Source organism: Bombina bombina, chromosome 5, assembly GCF_027579735.1.
Source record: "Bombina bombina isolate aBomBom1 chromosome 5, aBomBom1.pri, whole genome shotgun sequence".
NCBI classification, from domain to species: Eukaryota; Metazoa; Chordata; class Amphibia; order Anura; family Bombinatoridae; genus Bombina; species Bombina bombina.
The window spans coordinates 291,499,794-291,517,607 of NC_069503.1; the positions used below are offsets into that span (position 1 = coordinate 291,499,794).

General features: G+C 43.1%; 1 protein-coding gene across 2 annotated transcripts in view; it reads right to left on the reverse strand.

Moving 5' to 3' along the window:
* CDK6 (cyclin dependent kinase 6) overlaps positions 1 to 17,814 on the reverse strand; it is a 919,339-nt gene that overhangs the window by 125,762 nt on the left and 775,763 nt on the right. Inside the window, exon 6 of one of the 2 annotated variants that reach the window (XM_053714046.1) lies at positions 9,732 to 10,842. The exons of the other annotated variant lie outside the window; for it this stretch is intronic. Within the exon in view, the coding sequence (XP_053570021.1) occupies positions 10,698 to 10,842 (145 nt within the window). The 3' untranslated portion in view covers positions 9,732 to 10,697. Of the gene's footprint in view, positions 1 to 9,731; positions 10,843 to 17,814 lie in introns of those variants that run through there. 2 annotated transcript variants of the gene reach the window in all.

The following is a 17,814-nucleotide window of genomic DNA, read 5'->3' on the forward strand; positions in this document are numbered from 1 at the left end:
GTGGTCTTATATTTCCCACCTTCTGTAGCATACTCTTATAAGCGACCATGGGTCCAAGAGTGGCCCAGCTAGTCCTGAACAGAAGGTTAATATAAAAAAGAAGGAAAATGAGGTTCAAGATGATATTGTGTGTCATTTTTTTTGAATACCATAAAGCTAGTTTATTTATACTGGTCTATACTATATTGCATGAATATGTTATTATTTTCTAGTTCTTACTTGTACTAGATCAGAAGTACGACATTGGTATGTAACTTTACCATTTCTGTATGTTTGCTTTTTGTCTTTTACTTTGTACGATTATAAACCTCAATAAAAAATAAAAAAATAAAAATAAAATATCTTATACTTTTAGCGGCAAAAGTATTATTATCGCTAAACGTTTTCTTTCATATCCATGATGATGACACTGTTACACTTTACTGTGCTTTCAATAGGAATTTATAACTCATGCCCAAGTTAAATCAAAAGCGCTTTTATTTTTGTGCTAATATGTTAGTGCTGGAGCAAAAACTTAGGCGTGCTAACATCAGGACAATAGTGCGTGTGCACTAATTTACGCACATAAAAGACTTCTAAGGGGGCATGCCAACGTTTAAATAGTGAAGTTCTTCACTAACGTTTAAAGAATGATTTTCAATTAAGATATAGGTTTAAAACGGCACACATACATAAATATACACACACATACACACACATTTACATACACACATATATCTACCGACAAATATACACATAAATATACACATTTCAGCCCTTCCCAGTCCAATACCTTGCCATATATTCCATTTCCCTTTAAATCATTTTTAAAATAAGTGAAATACTTTATTTTCATACATTATAGATTTGTTTTATTATGCATATATTTTACCCTTAACACTTTACTTCCGGGCTCCAAGAGCGCTAAATTTTACAGTGCTTTTATTGCAGATGACTGGGCGCTTGTAATATGAGTGATGATAGAGCAACCTGTGCTATCCACCCAAAATTCGGGTGTGCTACAAAAGTGTCATCTGCATTATATGATTCTCTGGTAAATCTTTTACGATTCTCATGTAATACCACATTGGGTGCTATTCTTAGTGCACGGTGGTGATATTGATAGCACAACATGCACTATCTGGCCACAATAAATATAAGAAACAATTACTGTACAACCACATCTTGGCCTCCATTACATAAAGAGCGTCGCCCGCAAAAGCTGGCGACGCCGGGTTTTGCGTGGGTTTGGTATCACATATACCGCGTAGCATACAAGTTACGCACGTATATTTCAGCCTTCACCCATATTTTTTTTACCCATACAGGGAGTGCAGAATTATTAGGCAAATGAGTATTTTGACCACATCATCCTCTTTATGCATGTTGTCTTACTCCAAGCTGTATAGGCTCAAAAGAAGGATTTGACAGGCTCAGAAAAGTCAAAAATAGTGAGATATCTTGCAGAGGGATGCAGCACTCTTAAAATTGCAAAGCTTCTGAAGCGTGATCATCGAACAATCAAGCGTTTCATTCAAAATAGTCAACAGGGTCGCAAGAAGCGTGTGGAAAAACCAAGGCGCAAAATAACTGCCCATGAACTGAGAAAAGTCAAGCGTGCAGCTGCCAAGATGCCACTTGCCACCAGTTTGGCCATATTTCAGAGCTGCAACATCACTGGAGTGCCCAAAAGCACAAGGTGTGCAATACTCAGAGACATGGCCAAGGTAAGAAAGGCTGAAAGACGACCACCACTGAACAAGACACACAAGCTGAAACGTCAAGACTGGGCCAATAAATATCTCAAGACTGATTTTTCTAAGGTTTTATGGACTGATGAAATGAGAGTGAGTCTTGATGGGCCAGATGGATGGGCCCGTGGCTGGATTGGTAAAGGGCAGAGAGCTCCAGTCGGACTCAGACGCCAGCAAGGTGGAGGTGGAGTACTGGTTTGGGCTGGTATCATCAAAGATGAGCTTGTGGGGCCTTTTCGGGTTGAGGATGGAGTCAAGCTCAACTCCCAGTCCTACTGCCAGTTTCTGGAAGACACCTTCTTCAAGCAGTGGTACAGGAAGAAGTCTGAATCCTTCAAGAAAAACATGATTTTCATGCAGGACAATGCTCCATCACACGCGTCCAAGTACTCCACAGCGTGGCTGGCAAGAAAGGGTATAAAAGAAGAAAATCTAATGGCATGGCCTCCTTGTTCACCTGATCTGAACCCCATTGAGAACCTGTGGTCCATCATCAAATGTGAGATTTACAAGGAGGGAAAACAGTACACCTCTCTGAACAGTGTCTGGGAGGCTGTGGTTGCTGCTGCACGCAATGTTGATGGTGAACAGATCAAAATACTGAGAGAATCCATGGATGGCAGGCTTTTGAGTGTCCTTGCAAAGAAAGGTGGCTATATTGGTCACTGATTTGTTTTTGTTTTTGAATGTCAGAAATGTATATTTGTGAATGTTGAGATGTTATATTGGTTTCACTGGTAAAAATAAATAATTGAAAACAGAATTTATGCTTACTTTCTCCAACGGTGTGTCCGGTCCACGGCGTCATCCTTACTTGTGGGAATATCTCTTCCCCAACAGGAAATGGCAAAGAGTCCCAGCAAAGCTGGCCATATAGTCCCTCCCAGGCTCCGCCCACCCCAGTCATTCGACCGACGGACAGGAGGAAAAAATAGGAGAAACCATATGGTGTCGTGGTGACTGTAGTTAGAGAAAATAATTCATCGGACCTGATTAAAAAACCAGGGCGGGCCGTGGACCGGACACACCGTTGGAGAAAGTAATTTATCAGGTAAGCATAAATTCTGTTTTCTCCAACATTGGTGTGTCCGGTCCACGGCGTCATCCTTACTTGTGGGAACCAATACCAAAGCTTTAGGACACGGATGAAGGGAGGGAGCAAATCAGGTCACCTAAACGGAAGGCACCACGGTTTGCAAAACCTTTCTCCCAAAAATAGCCTCCGAAGAAGCAAAAGTATCAAATTTGTAAAATTTGGCAAAAGTGTGCAGTGAAGACCAAGTCGCTGCCTTACATATCTGATGAACAGAAGCCTCGTTCTTGAAGGCCCATGTGGAAGCTACAGCCCTAGTGGAGTGAGCTGTGATTCTTTCAGGAGGCTGCCGTCCGGCAGTCTCATAAGCCAATCGGATGATGCTTTTAAGCCAAAAAGAAAGAGAGGTAGAAGTTGCTTTTTGACCTCTCCATTTACCAGAATAGACGACAAAGAGAGAAGAAGTTTGTCTGAAGTCTTTCGTAGCTTCTAAGTAGAATTTTAGAGCACGGACTACATCTAAATTGTGTAGCAAACGTTCCTTCTTTGAAACTGTATTCGGACACAAAGAAGGTACAACTATCTCCTGATTAATATTTTTGTTGGAAACAACCTTTGGTAGAAAACCAGGCTTAGTACGCAAAACAAACTTATCTGAATGGAACACCAGATAGGGTGGAGTACATTGTAGAGCAGATAACTCAGAAACCCTTCTAGCAGAAGAAATAGCAACCAAAAACAAAACTTTCCAAGATAACAACTTAATATCTACGGAATGTAAAGGTTCAAACGGAACCCCTTGAATAACTGAAAGAACTAGATTTAAACTCCAGGGAGGAGTCAAAGGTCTGTAAACAGGCTTGATCCGAACCAAAGCCTGAACAAATGCTTGAACATCTGGCACAACTGCCAGTCGTTTGTGCAGTAGGACAGATAAAGCAGAAATCTGTCCTTTTAGAGAACTTGCAGATAATCCTTTATCCAAACCTTCTTGTAGAAAGGAAAGAATCCTAGGAATCTTTATCTTATTCCATGGGAATCCCTTGGAGTCACACCAGCAGATATATCTTTTCCATATTTTATGGTAAATCTTTCTAGTTACTGGTTTTCTGGCTTGAAGCAGAGTATCTATCACGGAATCTGAAAACCCACGCTTTGATAGAATCAAGCGTTCAATCTCCAAGCCGTCAGCTGGAGGGAGACCAGATTTGGATGTTCGAATGGACCCTGAACAAGAAGGTCCTGTCTCAAAGGTAGCTTCCATGGTGGAACCGATGACATATTCACCAGGTCTGCATACCAAGTCCTGCGTGGCCACGCAGGAGCTATCAAGATCACCGAGGCCCTCTCCTGTTTGATCCTGGCTACCAGCCTGGGAATGAGAGGAAACGGTGGAAACACATAAGCTAGGTTGAAGGTCCAAGGCGCTACTAGTGCATCCGCTAGAGTCGCCTTGGGATCCCTGGATCTGGACCCGTAGCAAGGAACCTTGAAGTTCTGACGGGATGCCATCAGATCCATATCTGGAATGCCCCATAGTTGCGTCAACTGGGCAAAGATCTCCGGGTGGAGTTCCCACTCCCCCGGATGGAATGTCTGACGACTCAAATAATCCGCTTCCCAGTTTTCCACACCTGGAATGTGGATCGCAGATAGGTGGCAGGAGTGATTCTCCGCCCATTGTATTATTTTGGTCACTTCTTTCATTGCCAGGGAACTCCTTGTTCCCCCCTGATGATTGAGATACGCAACAGTCGTCATGTTGTCTGATTGGAATCTTATGAATCTGGCCTTTGCTAGCTGAGGCCAAGCCTTGAGAGCATTGAATATCGCTCTTAGTTCCAGAATGTTTATCGGGAGAAGAGACTCTTCCCGAGACCACAGTCCCTGAGCTTTCAGGGATTCCCAGACCGCGCCCCAGCCCACTAGGCTGGCGTCGGTCGTGACGATGACCCACTCTGGACTGCGGAAGCTCATTCCCTGGGATAGGTGATCCTGGGTTAGCCACCAACGGAGTGAGTCTCTGGTCTTCTGATCTACTTGAATCACTGGAGACAAGTCTGTATAATCCCCATTCCACTGTTTCAGCATGCACAATTGTAATGGTCTTAGATGAATTCGCGCAAAAGGAACTATGTCCATTGCTGCAACCATCAATCCTACTACTTCCATGCACTGAGCTACGGAAGGACGAGGAATAGAATGAAGAGCTTGACAAGCGTTTAGAAGTTTTGACTTTCTGACATCTGTCAAGAAAATCCTAATTTCTAAGGAATCTATTATTGTTCCCAAGAAGGGAACTCTTGTCGACGGAGACAGGGAACTTTTTTCTATGTTCACCTTCCATCCGTGAGATCTGAGAAAGGCCAGAACGATGTCTGAGTGAGCCTTTGCCTTTGAAAGAGACGACGCTTGTACTAGAATGTCGTCCAAGTACGGTACTACTGCAATGCCCCTCGGTCTTAGAACCGCTAGAAGGGATCTGAGTACCTTTGTGAAAATCCTTGGAGCAGTGGCTAACCCGAATGGGAGAGCCACAAACTGGTAATGTTTGTCCAGAAAGGCGAACCTTAGGAACGAATGATGTTCCTTGTGGATAGGGATATGTAGATACGCATCCTTTAGATCCACGGTAGTCATAAATTGACCTTCCTGAATTGTGGGTAGAATCATTCGAATGGTTTCCATCTTGAACGATGGTACTCTGAGAAATTTGTTTAGGATCTTTAGATCCAGGATTGGTCTGAAAGTTCCCTCTTTTTTGGGAACCACAAACAGATTTGAGTAAAATCCCATTCCTTGTTCCGCCGTTGGAACTGGGTGTATCACTCCCATCTTTAACAGGTCTTCTACACAATGTAAGAATGCCTGTCTCTTTATTTGGTTTGAGGATAAGTGAGACATGTGGAACCTTCCCCTTGGGGGTAGTTCCTTGAATTCCAGAAGATAACCCTGAGAAACTATTTCTAGCGTCCAGGGATCCTGAACATCTCTTGCCCAAGCCTGAGCAAAGAGAGAGAGTCTGCCCCCCACTAGATCCGGTCCCGGATCGGGGGCTACTCCTTCATGCTGTTTTGTTAGCAGCGGCAGGCTTCTTGGCCTGCTTACCCTTCTTCCAGCCTTGCATCGGTTTCCAGGCTGGTTTGGTCTGTGAGGTATTACCCTCTTGTTTAGAGAATGCAGAATTAGAGCACGGTCCGTTCCTGAAATTACGAAAGGAACGAAAATTAGACTTATTCTTGGCTTTGAAAGGCCTATCTTGTGGGAGGGCGTGGCCCTTTCCCCCAGTGATGTCTGAGATAATCTCTTTCAATTCTGGCCCGAAGAGAGTTTTACCCTTGAAGGGGATATTAAGCAATTTTGTCTTGGATGATACATCCGCTGACCAAGACTTTAGCCAAAGCGCTCTGCGCGCCACAATTGCAAACCCTGAATTTTTCGACGCTAATCTAGCTATTTGCAAAGCGGCATCTAAAATAAAAGAGTTAGCCAACTTAAGTGTGTGAACTCTGTCCATAACCTCCTCATATGGAGTCTCTCTACTGAGCGACTTTTCTAGTTCCTCGAACCAGAACCACGCTGCTGTAGTGACAGGAACAATGCACGAAATGGGTTGAAGAAGGTAACCTTGCTGTATAAAAATCTTTTTAAGCAAACCCTCCAATTTTTTATCCATAGGATCTTTGAAAGCACAATTATCCTCGATAGGAATAGTAGTGCGCTTGTTTAGAGTAGAAACTGCCCCCTCGACCTTAGGGACTGTCTGCCATAAGTCCTTTCTGGGGTCGACCATAGGAAATAATTTCTTAAATATAGGAGGGGAAACAAAAGGTATGCCGGGCTTCTCCCATTCCTTATTCACTATGTCCGCCACCCGCTTGGGTATAGGAAAAGCGTCAGGGTGCACCGGAACCTCTAGGAACTTGTCCATCTTGCATAATTTTTCTGGAATGACCAGGTTGTCACAATCATCCAGAGTAGATAACACCTCCTTAAGCAGTGCGCGGAGATGTTCTAATTTAAATTTAAATGTCACAACATCAGGTTCAGCCTGTTGGGAAATTTTTCCTGAATCTGAAATTTCTCCCTCTGACAAAACCTCCCTCATGGCCCCTTCAGATTGGTGTGAGGTTATGACAGAACAATTATCATCAGCGCCCTCCTGCTCTTCAGTGTTTAAAACAGAGCAATCACGCTTTCTCTGATATGCAGGCATTTTGGATAAAATATTTGCTATGGAGTTATCCATTACAGCCGTCAATTGTTGCATGGTAATAAGCATTGGCGCGCTAGAAGTACTAGGTGCCTCCTGCGTGGGCAAAACTGGTGTAGACACAGAAGGAGATGATGTAGAACCATGTCTACTCCCTTCATCTGATGAATCATCTTGGGCAACTTCATTATCTGTGACAGTACTGTCCTTACTTTGTTTGGACGCTTTAGCACAATTATCACATAATTTAGAAGGGGGAGACACATTGACTTTCATACATATAGAACATAGCTTATCTGAAGGCACAGACATGTTAAACAGGCTTAAACTTGTCAGTAAAACACAAAAAACGTTTTAAATCAAAACCGTTACTGTCTCTTTAAATTTTAAACAGAGCACACTTTATTACTGAATATGTGAAAAAATATGAATATGAATTTAAGTGTCTTAAAGCATTAAAAGTATTGCACACCAACTTTCAGAGCTTTAACCCTTAAAATAACGAAACCGGAGCCGGTTACAGTTTTAACCCCTCTACAGTCCCAGCTACAGCCTTTGCTGTGACTCTACCAAACCCAGAGGGGAATACGATACCAAATGACGCCTTCTAGGAACTTTTCCAACTATTTTCAGGTCCTCACACATGCATCTGCATGTCTTGCTCTCAAAAACAACTGCGCAGTAATGGCGCGAAAATGAGGCTCAGCCTACAACTGGGAAGGCCCTTCCTGACTGGAAAAGGTGTCTAACATAGTGCCTGACGTTAAAAAACGTTCCCCAAGTTTATAAATGTGAAATACCAGCATAAACATGTATAAAATGATTTTGCCCATAAAAGTGTCTACCAGTTTCATAGCCCATATTAAGCTCTTTATTCTGCTTGAGACTAAGAAAATGGCTTACCGGTCCCCATGAGGGGAAATGACAGCCTTCCAGCATTACACAGTCTTGTTAGAAATATGGCTAGTCATACCGTAAGCAGAAAAGTCTGCTAACTGTTTCCCCCAACTGAAGTTACTTCATCTCAACAGTCCTATGTGGAAACAGCAAAGGATTTTAGTTACTGTCTGCTAAAATCATCTTCCTCTCACAAACAGAATTCTTCATCTCTTTCTGTTTCAGAGTAAATAGTACATACCAGCACTATTTTAAAATAACAAACTCTTGATAGTAGAATAAAAAACAAAACAAAAAAAACTACAACTAAACACCACATACTCTTAACCATCTCCGTGGAGATGTTGCCTGTGCAACGGCAAAGAGAATGACTGGGGTGGGCGGAGCCTGGGAGGGACTATATGGCCAGCTTTGCTGGGACTCTTTGCCATTTCCTGTTGGGGAAGAGATATTCCCACAAGTAAGGATGACGCCGTGGACCGGACACACCAATGTTGGAGAAATGGGTATATATTTGTTTTTTGTTAAGTTGCCTAATAATTATGCACAGTAATAGTCACCTGCACACACAGATATCCCCCTAAAATAGCTATAACTAAAAACAAACTAAAAACTACTTCCAAAACTATTCAGCTTTGATATTAATGAGTTTTTTGGGTTCATTGAGAACATGGTTGTTGTTCAATAATAAAATTAATCCTCAAAAATACAACTTGCCTAATAATTCTGCACTCCCTGTAGACTGACATTGAAAACATGCGCAATTTGGTATCCAATATACAGCGTAAGGACTTACGCGCGCAGAATTCAGAAAATCTACTCCATTCTCATCTCGCCACAAATTGCAGGCGCAGCAACCCTTGCACTGACTAAAAAACCAACGTAACTCTCTGAATGCCTAACAAATGCATGCTCAATAACATAAATATCAGCCTCTTGATCTCAAACAGTTAAACCTCTTCCAAGCATTTATTATTCCTGCCCTGCAAGTGTGTCAAACCAATCACAAACAGCACAACCTCTCAACAGAAAGCCTAAAAAACCCGCCAATGCACATCCTCATTAGCCACCATGTTTCCCCTGCTTTCCATAGAGAGGCAGCATCATGGGGCACAAGGGGTGCTGGAAGCCCTACAAGCCCCTGTTGTTCTGTCTATACATGCTGATTCTATAGTTGCTGCTGAGGTCCCTGGTCATGAGGTCCCTGGTCATAGTACTGCCCCTGCTGCAGCTGGTCATAGAATTACATACTGCAGATTTCCACTGCATGTAAGTGAAACTACTACATCCCCCTCCTTCCCTTAACCACCCTAATTACTGAAAATATCTCGCTAGTTTAATTCATGTTTAGGTCACTATGATTTATTGACTATCACTAAGAAGAATGAAAATGGATATTTATACCTTATGTTCACACCTTCTGTAAATACATTATTATTTATATATATATATATATATATATATATATATATATATATATATATATATATATATATATATATATATATATATACCCATGTGCAGGGATAGGCAAGGTGTCCTTCACTAAAGGTCTTTACTTTAGAAAATGTCCACCACAGCCTTGGCTCGTGCCTATCCCTGCCCATGTGTCAATTTGTATTGGATTGAGAAACCTTGATTTACATCTTATAAGTGAATATTACTATATGTACCCTTCATACACAACTATGTGATGTGGTTTATAGAACATGAATATGTCATAAACATGATAATATTACCTTTTTTGTGCCATTTCCACACAGGCCTTATTATATGTTTTAACAATATTAGTGTACTAAAACACACCTCACATGAATGTGGATGACAATTATATGGTAAATAACAGAGGACAAGATTTATGGTGAACTATAAGAATATTTATTTCTTTTTAGGCTTCTTGGATGAGGGGGCTGAAGTGACTGTAGTGGATTTCCTTGTTCTCCTGGTTTGTGAAGATTCAGATGTTTCTGCTGGAGTGCTGGCCACAGATGATAGGCTGGAGGCAGTGTCCTGCTGGTGTGCAAAGTGCTCAACCAACACACCCAAGAGTTCATTTTGTTCCTGCCATCTATTGTCCATCTGTATCTCAGACAGAATTATTATCATCTGCGGCTAGTTTTGAACAATTCCACTTAATGATGCTGCCATGTCCCTCTGCAGCTCTATGCTACGCTTGTGTAACCTCTTTTGGCCTCTTTGTCTGCTCTCGCAGCTTGTTATGAGCCTCCTCTGGAGTGAAATGTATTCCTCACCCAGGGGAGAATACAATGCATCCACAGGCTCTTGAGCAGCAGGACTTCTAGGTGCTTGAGGTGCAGGTTCAGCTGCATCTGCTGGTTCCTGTGGGACATTTTCAGCTGCATCTGCTGGTGCTTGTGGTACATCTTCAGCTGCATCTGCTGGTGCTTGTGGGACATCTTCAGCTGCATCAGCTGGTGCTTGTGGGACATCTTCAGCTGAAGAGGATGGTAGAGCTCTCTCAAGTGAAGAGGATGGTGGAGCTCTCCCAAGTGAAGAGGATGGTGGAGCTCTCAGGGTGGATTGATAGTCTCACTGATGACCGGTCTGTGACCACTCAGCCTGTCCAGATGGCACTTCTTGTGACATACCCTGTGTGTAAAAGCCATGATTGCCCTGAGATTGTGTGTGTGTGTGTGTGTGTGTGGGGGGGGGGCTAAATACATTGATCCTTTATGGCTGTCTTGGCTTTCCCTCAAAGCCAAAAGAAAGATATTCCTATGGCCAGGAATCTTGCCAGGAGTCATATGTCAATGGAGGTGGCATCACTTCCGGGTCCTCAACTGAAGCCATCCAACCCTGCTCATGCCTGGGAGCATAATGTTCTTGTGGTTGCCTGAATACTGGTGGTGGTGGCTGCATGCCTGTAACTGGTGGTGGTGGAGGCTGCATACCTGTGACTGGTGGTGGTGGTGGCATGCCTGTTTGCATCCTGATGACAGGAGGTTCTGTGGAGGAGTCAAATGATGAGAGGGATTAGTACAGTCATATATATGTCCATGTGGGCATACAATGTACATTGATACATGCTAGGGCCTATACTGATTCTCATGTCAAACTCTATAACATGCATGTGCACATTGTGATTTGTGATATGAGGGATTTTAATCTGCACAGTATACAGGTATGTGTTTCATACAATAGTTATGTGTACATGTCAATGATGGAAAAAATGTGTTCTTTAAGTGACACTATGGTCACACAATTTACTTTAGCCTGATGTAGGCACAGAACCTGCTTTCTGAGCTAAAAGTATTGTGATGGCTATAGTGTCCATATACTGAAAACTCTACATGTGGCTTGTGGCCTGTGTTACTCTGAGACATGTTAGTATTGCACTATTTCACCTCATATCATGAATTGCATTGTGTTAAGTAGCATTAATGTCAAATTGTAGATGTTTTTGTTAGTAGGCCAAATACCATGCTCCTCATTGTGTACATGAATGTGTGACATTAAAGGATGTTATATCTCAAAACACATCATACTGGTCTGTGGGATGTTACTCACCAGCATGATGTGCTGTGGTTGCAGCCCCTGAGTCATGAGCCCCTGGAAGTCCACGGACTGCTGTGATACTCAGGGACCTGCGTATCATCTCCTGCCAGGTGTTGTATTTTGTGTCCAGGGGTGGACCACCGCCTGTTCCCCTCTGGTGCATGGCTTCCTGCCCCATCTTTTCTTTCACCCGCATCTTACAGTCATTCCACCTTTTTTTAAGGCCCTCAACAGTCCTCCTCTGCGGGGCCACACTGTTGACGGCATCCTCTACCGCCAACCATGCTGTATTACGCATTTTGGCAATGCCTTTGCCCTTCTCCTGGCCAAAGAGGGCACTGTGATTGTCCACGAAGGCCTGGACTAGGGCAACATTCTCATTGAATGAGAAGTTTGGACATCTCATCCTCTGTGGACACCTGGCTTGCTCCCTGTGATGTCCCTGTGTGGGTTCCTCCCTATCCTCCCCCTCCTCCCCCCTTCTGTCCTCATGTGCACCCTCGGGCATCTCCCCTCCCATCATCCCTTCTAGCTCTCCCTCTCCCCACTCCACTTACTCCCTGACGGGGACCCCACTGCTCCTCCTGTCCTCTACAATACTCTTCTCCCTGCCACTCCTCTCCCCTCCACCCTACCTCTCCCTGCCATCCTCACACTACACACACTCACACTCACTCCCAATTCAAACACACACAATCACAACGAATACAAGCCTATCACACTGTAAAATTGAAATAAAATGTGTGGGGTGTTAGAAAAAAAAAGTGTTGTGTATTTTGTATATGTATGTATGCAATATGTGTGCAATATGTGTAAGTGTACAAGCTTAACCAACCAACAATGCGACCTAACTAACTCCTCTGTTTGCGCCTCTCTCTCTACTCTGACTAATCCTCCACTCCACTGCAGTGTGCTGTAGCTCAACGAACCAACACACTGAAGAAAATGGCGGCTGCGCATGGGTTTATATATGACTTTTAAATAGCGTAATTACGTGGCACATTTTTAGATGGAGTCGCGGTTGATTTTTACGAATGTTAGCCTAATTTGCATAAAACTACTCTTTATTGAGACTTTACGTGGACAAAATACAGGGGTAAGTTACTTGCGACGAATAAAATGTGTATTTGTGCACTTTTCGGAAGATCGCCAGTTTGTCCTACTTACGCCAGTTTAGCATCTAACGGCGCAGTATATGTAATACCCCGATGTGCGAGGTGAAATTACAGGCGGCGCGGGTTCCCTCACTTGCGCCGAAAACTACGCCGTATATTGGATCGCGCCCCTTATGTGAATTAATTATCTGAAGCATCTGCCAAACTGGTAATACACACACACACACACACATATATATATATATATATATATATATATATATATATATATGCATGCCCATTTCAATTTACTTTTATTATCTAATGTGCTTCATTCTCTAAGTATACTTTGTTGAAGGAGAAGGAATGCAGGGAACCCGCGAAGGGAACTAGCTGAACACATTGGGTGAGACAATGACATCACGCATATATGTGCAGCCAATCAATCAGTAGCTAGCTGCCAGTAGTGCTTTGCTGCTTCTGAACCTATCCATGTATGCTTTTTGACAAAGGATACCAAGAGAACAAAGCAAATTAGATAAAATTAGAAAGTTGTTTAAAATTGCATGCTCTATCTGATCATAAGTTTAGTTTTTGTTTACTTTCCTGCCACGTTAAGCAGCATCAGACTCACTAAGCTCTGGAGATGCCAACTGTAAAGTGTCAGGAATGTATGATAGAGGCTTTTTCTATAACTACTGTTTTTTGTATATAATAAAATATTGTGTTTTTCACAATTATAATTGAGCTACTTTATCCTTTAAATTTAAATACATACACACGTAGCTACGACTACCCTGGAAAGTGTCCTGGATTTTTTTCCAAACATTGGCAATAACGCATATTATAACAACATAGACATAGATTTTTCAAGAAACCTAAAGTCTATGGCATGGCTGGTACCCCAGAGAACTGTATTTTAAATTGTCAGAATAATAATAGAAATTTATAGCAAGTACTTGTTTCTAGAACACTTGAAAAAGCAGAATGTTTAACCAGCTGGCTCATAACGTAAGCCAAGTCAGCGAAAGCCGTAATGACAACATTTTTCAGGTTCATTTTTATAGCTGTAATCCTTCAACTTTGTTTATTCAATATTTTAGCGTACTGCATTTTTATTTTGTAAAAAACGAAAACCTGTAGTTCAGTTTTTGTTTAAATATTTAAATATTTATACTGAATATATATATATATATATATATATATATATATATATATATTAGGGCTGCAACTAATGATTATTTTAATCGATTAATCGACTAATCGGATAAAAAAAATAATTCCCCCTATTATTAACATAAAATACAAATACTGAGTGTTAAAAATATAAACTTCAGACTTAAACTTTACATTAACACAACTGTTTGTCCAATTATTAAGCAGCAGAACAAATTTTTAGTAAAACAAAACCATGAACGGTTTCATAAGAGGTATAACTAGAGTAAATGCAAAAATATCAACATGACCACATGCTCCTGTCTGAGGCTGGCTCTCTTTTTGCAGCTATTATGCCTGCAGTAGAGAAGAGGCGCTCGGATGGTGTTGAGGTGCTTGAGATGCATAAGTAGGATTTTGTCAATTTCACCAAGGTGAGATATTTATCCTTGTTAACTCTCCACCAATCCAAAGGGTTTTCCTCCTTGGCAAGGGGCCTCTTAAAGTAAGACTGGACTTCATTCTAACATAAAAATATCATGAATATCTATATGCAATGGTAAATAACCAGCTATAAGGTTAGGGAAAAACTTAAATTATGCTTACCTGATCATTTTCTTTTCTTCAGATGGAAAGAGTCCACAGCTGCATTCATTACTTTTGGGAAATAAGAACCTGGCCACCAGGAGGAGACAAAGACACCCCAGCCAAAGGCTTAAATACTCCTTCCACTTCCCTCATCCCCCAGTCATTCTGCTGAGGAACAAGGAACAGTAGAAGAAATACCAGGGTGAAAAGGTGCCAGAAGAATAAAAAATAAAGACGGCCCACAGAAAAAATACGTATGGGGAGCTGTGGACTCTTTCCATCTGAAGAAAAGAAAATTATTAGGTAAGCAGAATTTAAGTTTTTCTTCATAAATGGAAAGAGTCCACAGCTGCATTCATTACTTTTGGGAAAACAATACCCAAGCTATAGAGGACACTGAATGCAAAAACGGGAGGGTACAATAGGCGGCCCATTCTGAGGGCACCAGGCCTGAATAAACCCAACCCAACCAAACCCCGCTTCATCTGAGCCGGGCAAAAAAACTAGAAGGAAAAGGCCCCAAGGACATTGACCCACAGATAGTCTGAAAGCCTAACTAGAGACCGCAAGCAGACTCACTAAACCAACACTCCTCCAGGAGAACCATCGCCCAGCAGTCGGTCCACACACAACCCTTCCTAGTACTGTACCAAAATCCCCAAAAGGAAGAAGACAAGGGTAAGCCAAAGGGATACCCAAAGGTACAGCAAAATCCATAAAGGAAAAACCCCCTTCAAAGGAAGGCCAAGTGCACAGAGACCCAAATGGATGCCGAGAACAAGGGTAGACGGCGCCTAACCCACAAGGAGCATCCAGGCATCATCAAGGAGAAGAAACATCTCCCAAACATCGTGCAACAGCACTGAAAAAGACAGCTGAAGACAAAGTCCTCAAAACGTAAGAACTCAGAGACTGAGCAAACAGAAAATTACAAATAGCAAACATCTGAGTCCAGTAACACGCTGCCATCCGTAGGAAGACACAGAGAAACCACTATCCGTAAGGAAGAAGCGGCCAAACAAAATAGCAGATTGCCCAACCTCCAAGACAGAGGACACTCTCCAGGCCGCCAAGCCTACTCACAGATCACAAAGGGGGAGAGGCACAGAACCTCCTAAAAAAAAAAAAGGTCCACTGTCACCCCCAAGACCTGAGGATGAACAACAGATCTCAGATTCTACACCTAGCCGGACCAGTCCAAGCAGCAGCAGATCTGAAAGCAAGGGAACTGAAAGGAACCCCAAAACTGCCCCCCAAAAGGGCGGAAGAATGGATACAGCCACTTCAACCTAAAGACAATCGAGCAGGTGATAGACCCAAGGGATGTAGCAAAGCCACCGGACTAAGTCTCAATTCAGAGCCAGCAGCTCCCCAGATGGAAAGGAACAACTCAAAGAGCAGACCAGTCCCCGAACCAGATAAAACATTTGCTCCCACCTCCCAAACACAGGAGAGGCCCCTAAAAAAAGGAACCACGTCTCCGTAAGGAGGAAACCAAATCCCCTGAAGAGGAGAGCGTTGATAAACAACTACACATAAGACAGGAAGTTGTAGGAAGAACCGAGAAGACACAAGGCCACGTCACTGACGAACACGGAAGAACCATTTAAAACACCATCGTGCTAGCACACATACCAGGCACAAAAGTGACAGCTGTGCAACCGCAAACCTTCCGTTTGCTAGGCAGGTCACTTTGGTTGGCTGTCCCAAGGTAACCGTATCGTCTGGCACAAGACAAGCTCCAAGGAGCCCCGGCTCTCAGTAAATCTGGCCAAGTTGTAAAACAGAACAGCCAGAACAAGGGCTAAGCCCAAGTACCCCGGAAACTGGAACCCCCAGACCAGCCCTAGAATCATAAGGTCCGGTAACATCCCACAGCAGGATCCACAAAGAGAAAACGCAGAGTAAGACCCTCAACCACCGGAAGATCCGGACAAGAAGCCCGAGCCCCACAAATGTTTAGATTAAACAATCTTCCAGGAACATAAAACCCTTGTCTGATATCAAAAAACAGACCTACCAGGGAAAAATCCAGAATAACCTGAATAAGAAGAGCAAGAAGCCCTTGCAAGTCCCGACCACCCCTTGCAGGAGCCCAAAAGTCCAAAGAGCCAGGACCATAAAAGGACACTAGAGCTAACAGGCGTCCAAGCAACATTAACATGATTGTGCTTTAAAAGTGTGGCTAATACCCCTTTTAAGGGACACAAGGCGCTGCTCAATTTATCAACCTCAGAAGGAGGAAAGGCTGAGTAGACCTTACCGGGGATTGAACTAGCAACCCTTGGTTTGCAACAGTACAGAAGCCACAGAGAATTAGTATGCTGAGCTAGCTATCCAGCTAGCAACAATCGCCAGACACAAGGGGAACAGTGAGAACAAGTCACCCGAACAGAGAAACATCAAGCCTCCACATCACCTCAGATTCAAAGTCAGAGGACAGTAAAACATGGGTTTGAATGCCACCTGGATGGCAATACCTGAACCATATGAGTGGAAAACCACTAGGACCTCTTCTATCCCAAGAAGGAGATGCAGAGCATTCCCAACACCGGAAAGAGGACCCCGAAAAAGGAACAACCAATTTCTGAAGGGAATCCAAGTTCCCTGAAGGTGACCCATCCACAAGGAGAAACAGACAAAATCCAAGAGGTCTCAATGAAGAAGAACCACTAAAGGAACAAGTCCAAAAAGGACAATTTCCTAAAGCAACACCGCCCGACCGGCGGAAAAGCCTCTAATTTTCCCAGCACGTGGGAAGGAATACTCTAGGCTCCGAGGGTATCAGAAGCAACAGAGAGTGACGCAGCAAAATTCACTGACCCAGTCACCAGAGATGGCTATTTAGGACTGAAACAATCCAGAGAGCCGCACGGACCCGCAAGTCCTCTTGAGAATGCTTAGCTGAAACTTGTAAAACAAATAACAAGAAACATAAATAATGTTAAGAGCACTCTGCACCCCAACCTGACTAGCAAGGTATAATAGGCGCCACGTGTCTGAATAAGCCGCAAGACAGAAGATCTGAACCCAAATAGTACCAGCAAGCAACCAGGGTCATAACTGCCAAGCTGGCTAAATCCGCCCTCAAAGAGGGAGGAAGAAAATACAGACAAACATGGGACTAACTTGTCCCGAACAACTTCCAAAGAAGCAAACAGCGAATATCGATCCCAGAGAAAGTTCCCGCAGGAAACAGTATGAAAAATAAAATTCATCCTAATCTGGATAAAATAAAATGACAGGCAACCCGAGGGTGAACGCCCAAGAAGAACAGAAAGATCCGCAGGACCAGCCTAACGGAAACACTGTTCTTCCAACAAAATTGGGAAGGATCTTGATAACAAGACTTAAAGGAGATAATTTCATCCCCCCATGTCTAACGAGGTGAGCCATTCGAAGGAGGAGACTGATGAGTCCCATAACCGAGAAGGGTAGGGTCCCCAAACAGCTCAAAAACGTGTCTGAGTAGAACACGAAGGCGAGCCAGCCTGTAACGAAAGGCACAAAACTCAGGAACAGTTACACCCGCAGGGAACTGCACATGCCCTCCTGTGGCCGAGAGACCTGGGGCAATCGGGCACG